Here is a 10,039-nt window from a genome sequence, read left to right on the forward strand (position 1 = left end):
CTGCAAAAAAGGTAAACCACACAAGATAAACCGTGTTTTGTAGAGCAGACTTCTAAAAAAGTCTGCTATAATCGGCTAAAAGTCTAAACATTCAAGAAAATTCATCACTTTCTAATTATAACACATAACAACGTGAAACTCACGTATATGGATCCAAAAAAGGCAGATCAGCATGTCCAAACAATATATTTATTTTAGCATATACCATTAATTCGAAAACGAATTTTTTGTTAAAATAATTAGGCAGACTTCAAGTGTTGTCTGCTGTGTTATTCTCCTTCGCCAGGCAGACTTCAGTGGCAGACTTCATAAGAAGTCTGCTAATATGTGCCAATTACCGTTCAAATCTACAAAAATTATAACTATTAATGTATAACACATAAGCATACAAAATTAATACAGGTAAAGGAAATATACCTTCTAAACAAGAATAAAAATTATAAAAAAAAATTCATCACACAAAAGTTTTAAAAAAGTGCTTTTTAAAAACGAAAGAAATGTAGACTTCCAGCAAAACTCCACCCGGTTTCTTTCACGAAGAAGTCTGCCAAAAAGGCAGGGTTACTTTTGCAATTGACCAAATGTTTGACTTTCGTAGTAGACTTCTATATAAAGTCTGCATAAGAAAAATGTTATTTCTGCAATTGACCAAACGTTTGACTTTTACAGCAGATTTCTTTTGAAGTCTGCTGTAAGAGGCAAGAAGTCTTATGATAATGTGAAGTTTGCTGAAGAAGTCTACAATACCAACGAAGTCTGCTGCAGGTTATTTCTGCAATTGACCAAAGTTTGACTTTCGTAGCAGACTTCTAAAGAAGTTTTAGGGTTTAGAAGACTTCTAAAGAAGTTTTAGAAGTCTGCTGAGAGGTTATTTTTGCATTTGACCAGTTCTGAATTAAATTAATAGCAGACTTCTAAAGAAGTCTGCTATAAATTTAATTTGTAGCTGACTTCTTTAGAGGTCTGCTCGAACAGTCAAAGGTGGTCAACATCTTGGTCAAATGCAAAAATAACCTTTCAGGTCAAACTTATCTTTTTCAGACGTCTCCACGAAGTCTGTAGAAAAGGTCAAAGTATAATATTTTCCGGTCAAATGCAAAACTATTCTCGCTTTTCGGCAGCCTGAAATAGAAGTCTAAACGTTGTTTTTTTGTATTCAAATGAAAATTCGCAGACTTACAAAGAAGTCTACTTTCAAAAAAATACCAAAAGGTCAATTGCAAATCTAACCTTTTACGTTGACTAGTAGACTGTAAAAGAAGTCTACTTTCGCGAAACATAGCCCAATGTTAAAGAAAAGATTTAGATGTTTACCTCCTTCCAATTTGAACTCGATTAACTTTGACAGAAGTTCAGAATTTTTGAGATGCACTGAAAGGAAACCAGCCCAGAACTCGGTTATCCAAGAATCTCACAAAATATATGATTTGCGAATTCAAACATATCAATGTCGACCAAGAAAGAGATTTTTAGATGAAACCAGATAGAAATTTGAAGATAGAATGAAGTTTGAGCAGTCAAATAAGTATTTAGAGCTTCAAGTGCAGATGGGCAAGCATTAAGAGCTTCCATTTTGGTTGGTAATGGTAGTTGGCGAAATTGAAGATGATTGTATTTTCGTTAATACTTGAAATATCTTAGGATGGTTATGTCTTTTTTGAATTACCTAAAAAAATCAATAATTATAAATATAATGGCATTTATGTTATTATATGTGGCTTTAAGGAGAAAGTGGGGAGAAATTGGCTAATATTGAAGAGGGAGAAAAAAGAGGTTAGATTTGCATTTGACTTCAATTCTGAGGTCATATGTGCAAGAACTCCATATTTTTTTGAGTATCCAAATGATATAAACATATGCCCTATTTATAGATCTTAAAAAAAATAAAAAAAACTGTGAAAATTTTTATTTTTAATCAATTATTAAATAAAAATACCATTTAAGAAAAAGGAGGAAAAACGAAAAAAAACAGCTATTTAATTGCAATCGACCACATCCACACGTTTGTGAGATCCAATCAAAATTACTTTGAAGGGAAAATTTTTCTTTCTTTAGTGAATTAGTAATTTGCCTTTTAAAATTGCATTCATATGCCTTTCTATTGCACTTAATCTTATATTTTAAAAAATTCAAATTAATCGAATTAATATTTTGATTTCTGTTATAAACAAATAGACTTCTAGTAACCGGCCCATTAACCATCAGGTTAATGTCTCATGGCCCATTAGGGTTTCTGATACATTAGTTATGTAATATATATATACACTGCTTATGGAAATAATAAGATCTGAGTTTTTTCCCTTAATACGTTATCAGCACGAAACTCTAATCAACTGAGTTTTTGCCTTTGTCCCTCCAACATCCGATCTCTCCGATCTTCTCCTTTTCTCTCTCGTTAATCAACAAGATATGCAAGACAATATGGATATCATTGTGGATAGTGGATCGAGCCACACCATTCTAAAAGACAAGAATTACTTCATAAATTTAGTAATCAAAACCGCAAACATTAACACTATAGCGGGTAGTTCGAGCCTAATAGAGGGCCATGGCCAAGCTAATGTGTTGTTATCAAATGGCACATATCTAGACATCTCTGATGCCTTATACTCACCCAGTTCTAAGAGAAACCTATTGAGTTTCAAAGACATAAGATTGAATGGTTTCCATATCGAAACTCAGGATGAAGGGAACAAAGAGTTTTTAATTATCACTAAAATGATAAATGGCCATAAACAAGTTTTTGAAACTATACCCGCCGTATCTACTGGCATTTACCATGCTAAAGTCAGTATGATTGAGGCTAATGCTGCTATCAAAGCACGGTTTTTAGATTACACTATTTGGCATGATCGCCTGGGTCATCCCGGTGCGAACATGATGCGTAAATTAGTCCAGAATTCTAAAGGGCACAACCTTAAACCAAATGGTATTTTCCCTCAGCACCTCAAGTGCACAGCTTGCTCACAAGGGAAACTGATTACCCGACCTTCACCAGTCAAAGTGTCTAAAGAGACCTTGAACTTTCTGGAAAGAATCCAAGGAGACATATGTGGACCAATTCACCCACCTTGTGGGACATTCAGATATTTCATGGTCCTCATTGACGCATCGACCCGCTGGTCGCATGTCTGTCTGCTCTCTTCTAGGAACCAGGCTTTTGCTAGGTTATTGGCCCAAATCATCAGATTACGAGCCCATTTTCCAGACTTCCCATTAAAGACTATACGTCTTGATAATGCTGGTGAATTCACTTCCCAAGCGTTTAATGAATATTGTATGTCCATGGGGGTAAGTGTTGAACATCCCGTTCCACATGTCCATACACAAAATGGATTAGCTGAATCCTTCATTAAACGAATTCAATGGGTTGCTAGACCATTACTCATGAGGTCACAACTCCCGGTCTCAGCTTGGGGACACGCAGTCTTACATGCCGCTGAACTAATATGCATACGACCATCTAGTGAGCACAAATATTCACCATCCCAATTGCTAACGGGTCATGAGCCAGACGTCTCCCATATTAAAACATTTGGGTGTTCAGTCTATGTACCCATTGCACCACCACAGAGGACTAAAATGGGACCTCAAAGGAGGATGGGAATATATGTTGGTTTTGATTCTCCCACCATCATAAAATATCTCGAGCCAACTACAGGAGATCTGTTTAAAGCCAGATATGCAGATTGCCGATTTGATGAATCGGGATATCCTAGATTAGGTGGTGAGACAGACAAGCTGGTAAAAGAACTTTCATGGAATCAAACATCCACACAATGGCAAGATCCTCGGACTCTAGAATGTGATTCAGAGGTCCAAAGAATTATACATTTACAAAAGCTAGCTAATCAATTGCCAGATTCCTTTGCTGACCCGAACAAAGTTACCAAATCGTACATACCAGCTTGTAATGCACCAGTACGAATAGATGTCCCCTCAGGGAAAAGTCAAGTTGCTACAGAGTCTGACGCACGTAAGAAACGTGGCAGACCACCAGGTTCCAAAGATAAGAATCCCCGGAAATCAAAGAAAGGTGCAATGATTGAAACCGGGATTCAAGAGAACACGGATACAGCCTCAGCTGATACTTACCCTATCGAACCATCTCAAGAGGTTTGGGACGCCAAAACTCAAGGTTCTGAAGGGATTGATAATAATGAGATCTCAATCAATTATATCATATTCGGTTCTCTATGGAACAGAAAAGATGTCGACATCAATGAAACTTTTGCATACAAGGTAGCACTTGAGATTGCGCACACGCAAGAGGATCTGGAACCCACGTCTATAATTGAGTGCACTCGTAGATCAGATTGGCTGAAATGGAAAGAAGCCATAAACGTGGAGTTGAATAGTTTAAAGAAACGGAATGTGTTTGGTCCGATCTTAAGGACACCATTCGATGTTAAACCAGTGGGAAACAAATGGGTCTTTGTGCGTAAAAGAAACGAACTCGGCGAAGTCGTTAGATACAAGGCACGCCTTGTAGCACAAGGATTCTCACAGAGACCCGGAATCGATTATGAGGAGACTTATTCTCCAGTGGTGGATGCAACTACATTTCGATTCCTCATAAGTCTGGCCATAAGAGAAAACTTAGATTTGCGGTTAATGGATGTTGTAACCGCATATCTTTATGGACCACTGGACAGTGAAATCTATATGAGATTACCAGATGGTATTGAGCTCAAAGATAAGCATGCATCTCGTGATAAACACTGCATTAGGCTGAACAAATCCTTATATGGACTGAAACAAAGCGGACGTATGTGGTATAACCGGTTAAGCGAATATCTCATCAGAGAAGGCTACGAAAACGATCCGATCAGTCCATGCATCTTCATCAGAAAATATCAAAACAAAGGATTTGTAATCATAGCAGTATACGTGGATGACTTGAACATCCTCGGAACATCTGGTGAAATCGCCCAAACAGTTGAATGCTTAAAAGCAGAGTTTGAAATGAAAGACCTAGGCAAAACTAAATTCTGTTTGGGATTACAACTTGAGTACGTCAATGACGGAATCCTTGTGCATCAATTGGCATACACTGAAAAGGTACTCAAGAGATTCAATATGGACCAGACCCACCCATTAACCAGCCCAATGGTTGTGAGGAGCCTTGGATTGGATAGTGATCCATTCGGTCCAAAGAAGGACGATGAAGAAATCCTCGGTCCTGAAATGCCATACCTCAGTGCTATAGGAGCATTAATGTACTTGGCTAGTCACACTAGACCAGACATCTGCTTTGCCGTGAGCCTCTTAGCTCGCTTTAGTTCGTGTCCAACTCAAAGGCACTGGAACGGTATTAAGCACATCCTTAGATACCTTCAAGGTACTAAGGACTTGGGATTATTTTATTCTAACAATAACAAGGATGGTCTAGTTGGTTTTGCTGATGCAGGATATTTGTCAGATCCGCACTGTGCCCGGTCTCAAACCGGTTATGTTTTCACGCATGGAGGAACAGCCATATCTTGGAGATCCATGAAGCAGACTATTGCCGCTACCTCATCCAACCATGCGGAAATCTTGGCCATCCACGAAGCTAGTAGAGAGTGTGTTTGGTTGCGGTCCATGACTCAGCATATCCGATCAGATTGTGGTATGGACGAAGATAAGGAGCCTACGGTGATGTATGAAGACAATGCAGCTTGTATCGCTCAACTCAAGGACGGCTACATCAAAGGTGACCGGACGAAGCATATTCTGCCCAAATTCTTCTTCACTCATGAGCTGCAGAAGGATGGTCAGGTCAAGGTTCAGCAAGTCCGATCAAGCGAAAATTCAGCCGATCTATTCACTAAATCATTACCGACTTCTACACTCCGGAAGCTCATTCATCAGATAGGAATGCGTAGACTTAGAGATCTACAGTGATGCCTAAACCAGGGGGAGTAATACGTGTTGTACTCTTTTTTCTTCACCATAGTTTTTCCCACTGGGTTTTCCTGGTAAGGTTTTAATGAGGCAACGTTCCCCAGCGCATTATAGAGATCCCGGTTTTGTGACAGGCACGGTTACCTTATCCAAGGGGGAGTGTTATAAACAAATGGACTTCTAGTAATCGGCCCATTAACCATCAGGTTAATGTCTCATGGCCCATTAGAGTTTCTGATACATTAGTTATGTAATGTATATATATACTGCTTATGGAAATAATAAGATCTGAGTTTTTTCCCTTAATAATTTCAAAATTAAATTGTTATATTAAATAAAAGATACTTTTAATTAAATATTACACCAAATTAGATTAATATTAAATTAGTTTCTAAATATTTAAAAAAAAAAAGAGTATTTAAATGTAGATACTAAAAATACTTTTATTTTAATAATATAAATATAAAATATTTTCTCTACTTTTCATTCACCATTATGGATAACACACGCACACACACGGAAACACATGCATACACATGAACACACACGCACACTGCACACACAAATTTATATTATAGTATAGCAGAAAATCTAGTAACTATGATATCTAAAAAAGCTAATCATGCTCAAAATTAAAAACATAAAAGAGCTATGTCATATATGTATTTTAGATACATCATACATGTATACTGTTTTACAACAAAAAAAATGTATACACTGTATCTATACGTTTGTAAATGGAAAAAAGATAGAAGAGGAACTTTATAAATAGAATGCAAAGTAAATTTACTAGAATTTCATAATTTGCAACTTAAACTTAATTTTTAGAGAGATTTACTATATAAAAAAAAACTTTCACCACTTATTCTTACAGAATAAGCAGTTTCAGCTATTATGACACTTTTACATTGTTCATTTTCATTAAATCCAAATTTGCCTTGCATTTAGAATAATTTAGCTGTCAATTTTTTTTTAAATATGTAAAATAAATTAGAAATCTATTTAAAAATTCATTTGGAAGTCGGACAAATAAATGTCCACTGCATGGACAGATGTTAATTTATTGACATAATATCGACGTAGATAAACATTTCACACAAATATCAATTAAAATAGGTACACAGAATGACAGAAACATGTCCACCCTATTATTATCGTGGACATATTAGCATAACTCTTTTTAGCAACACAAAATGATTATTAATGGATGTAATTTTCTCTAATTTTTACCATACATGACATAGGTAATAAGATAGAAGAATATTACTTAAAGGCTAAGAAAAATAAATGATGGATACTAGTACTCCAACTTCTTACAATCTTACCTATTATCATCAACATTCTTACAGTCTCACCTAAGTATCTGTCGCTGTTAACTTGTTCATTAAAAATGTTTTTATGAAAAATATAAAAGAGGAAACCGTGATAATAAAAAAGGAGTGCATCTACATAATCTTCCAGTAGAAAATATAGACATACTATTTTGTTCATGGATTCTGTAGATGAGCATTCCCATAATATGAATATGTTTTTTTTCTTTTTATGTCCCCTTATTTTTCCCGGTCCAATATTTGTTCTCGAAAGTCTGAGTTTCCGTATACTTTCTAATTTAAACGAATATACTAGATATCAGTTTTCTTGTTTTTCTCGAGTTAGGATAAAAAAACTTGGAAGAATATATTCTATTCGAGCGATACATGCATCAAATCTTCAAATAATAAGTTTGTCGGCTTTTCGTTCATGCTTATTTCGTTTGTTACTTCTATGCAATTGTGTTGAGATATAGCTCTGAGCCTGTGAACCATACATGACTCACAAAGCGTAATAATTTCCTCATGGTTTGAAGAAACTGTGCCAAAGTCTATTTTGAAAACAACTCGAGATGCCCAAGTTTGATATTTCGATTTAGAAGTCCTGTCATCAAACCACAATCAAACCAAACTGAACCCAATTTCTGTCGTAAAACAAATTCCACTTAACATATTTCATACGTCATCAATCACTTTGAAACTCTTTTAGTCTATACAACTCTGTCAAATGTATCACAAACACTCCAGAATCTTCTAAAGCTTTGCAAATCAATTCATCAATAGAACCTTCTTAGGTCATTGTCAATAATCCATGAAGCTTCTAGAGCTCGTAACTTGGAGTTTCATATGAAGACTGGTCCTCAGAAGTTTCATCTGAAGACTGCTCCTCAGAAGTTTCATATGAAGACTGATTCTCAGAAGGTTCATTTGTAGACTGCTCCTCAGAAGTTTCATATGAAGACTGCTCCTCAGAAGTTTCATATGAAGACTGATCCACAGAAGTTTCATATGAAGACTGTTCCTCAAAAGTTTCTCCAGATTGATAAGTCTCAAAGAAGAAGTTGACCCCATTCACAACATCATAAACCATCAATCCAACCCGTGCACCGACCCAATTCCCCAAGTGACTCCCAACAAGATAACCAAACCTACCAAATCTCTTCTCGCCTACATACCCTCCTGCATAAGCACCAACCAAAGTTCCAGAACCACGCAAGAAGCCTTCGGTTAATGTCCCTCCAAAGTAAAGCGCTTCAAAGAAATCCCATCCAGCTGCTACTACTGGTCCTATGATCCGTTTAGCTTGCCTGGTCGCTAGTTTAGCCGCTTTTGCACCTGCGTTTTGAGCCTCTCTTGCTGCTTCATTTGCAGCCATGCCTTTTACCAAGGACTCGTGCAAGGCTTTCTCTATCGCGATGTTACGGGCTTTCTCCACGTGAATAGATCTTATGTTGTAGAAATACAGCTTCACACCTTCTTTAACCGCACAGGCTATGGTTCCTGAACTCATATCAAAGCAGTTCAGGAATGTGAACTCTCCACTCTTTGATGCAGCTTCTATTCCAACAAGCTCCCGACATTTCTCCGCTGTTTAACATACGAAAGAAGAAAACATAAACAGATATTCAGACATCACAACCACTCATATAACCAGTTTAGATGACCAGCACACAAAGAACATAGGGTTTAAAAAAAGATTTGAACTTTAAATTATGGTTGCGATATTTAAGCAGCCAGATGAAATTTGAAGATCAAACATAACAGATATTCAGACATTTCAAGAACTCATATAACCAATTTAGGTGAGAAACACACAAGCAAAATAGTTTAAAAACAAAAAGGTTTAAACTTTAGACAATGGTTCCGAGATTTAAGCAGCCATTTTGTGAAATTTGAAGATCAAACAATAATTCCACATCACACTTTTTAGTTCATGAATCAGATTAAGTGAATGTTTGATTAGCAACAACATTGAGCTACGAAGTAGAAACGCCAAATCTAATCGGAAGTCCAAAATTTACATAACAATATGTATCAGACGAAGAATTAAACTTCATTTTTCTCTTAAACCCAGATCAAGGAAAGAGTATTAGATCATCATAACACATTCAAATTTCTGGATTTTGACAATAGAAGTCCAAATTTTCAGTTACAAACTAAGATCCTAAATCGAGATCTCCACATCACTTTAGCACAAGTTCCTGAAAAAGGCGACACATTTCCGAATAACCTAAAGCAAAAAAATCCAAAATCCAAAACCCATGGTTGATTTCATATGAATATCGAAAAAACCAAACAAGGTCAAAGAAGCAAGGAGATCGAAGTACCGGTGATACTGAGAGCGACGATTCCGATAGCGAGTAGCAAAAACTGAACCTTTCTACTTCGGAAGTCCATGAAGAGTTTAGAATCCCCAAATTTCTTAACCCTAAAACAATCCAATTCACAAAAATTATGCTAAAGGAAACAAAACATTGAGTGTGATGAAGGATTACGAAAACCACAAGACCGAGGGAAAGAATATTCAAAGACTAATGTGGATGTGAGTCATGTGACGGTTAAGCAAATGAGACCCAGTCGCAGTTTAGGGTTGAAGTAATTTGGTTTAATTCGGTTAAGGCAAACCTGATGGTTTCTTTCCCTCTATACAATCATCAACTATACAATTAACTCATTATGTACAACTATATACCTCAATAGTCCCTTTCAAGATGGAACAAAAATGTTGAGGAGACCTATATGATGATCCTGGAGATCACTAGATATGTTTAACAGATAATGAAGATGATTAGAGATGATTTCGGGGTGAAATTTTCGTATAATAGGAGTGATTTAGCTCTGGG

The 10,039-nt window shown here is 36.4% G+C and overlaps 1 protein-coding gene across 1 annotated transcript; it reads right to left on the minus strand.

Annotated features, from left to right (window-relative positions):
* Positions 1-7,780: 7,780 nt before the first annotated feature.
* Positions 7,781-9,729, minus strand: LOC18009918. The gene is made up of 2 exons (XM_006392367.2): positions 9,524-9,729; positions 7,781-8,783 (listed from the first exon to the last, which is right to left on the minus strand). The coding sequence occupies exons 1-2, from the start codon at positions 9,591-9,593 to the stop codon at positions 8,017-8,019; spliced, it is 837 nt and encodes a 278-aa protein (XP_006392429.1). The 5' UTR covers positions 9,594-9,729; the 3' UTR covers positions 7,781-8,016.
* Between the last annotated feature and the right edge of the window lie 310 nt (positions 9,730-10,039).

Source organism: Eutrema salsugineum, unplaced genomic scaffold (assembly GCF_000478725.1).
Source record: "Eutrema salsugineum unplaced genomic scaffold, Eutsalg1_0 scaffold_8, whole genome shotgun sequence".
Classification (NCBI taxonomy): domain Eukaryota; kingdom Viridiplantae; phylum Streptophyta; class Magnoliopsida; order Brassicales; family Brassicaceae; genus Eutrema; species Eutrema salsugineum.

What these genes read in the sequence shown, in the direction of transcription:
- LOC18009918 (XM_006392367.2), bottom strand. Translation starts at nt 9,593, where the DNA reads ATGGACTTCCGAAGTAGAAAGGTTCAGTTTTTGCTACTCGCTATCGGA. An exon ending in CGTCGCTCTCAGTATCACCG is followed by an intron (nt 8,784 to 9,523) that starts GTACTTCGATCT and finishes TATGTTAAACAG; the next exon opens with CGGAGAAATGTCGGGAGCTT.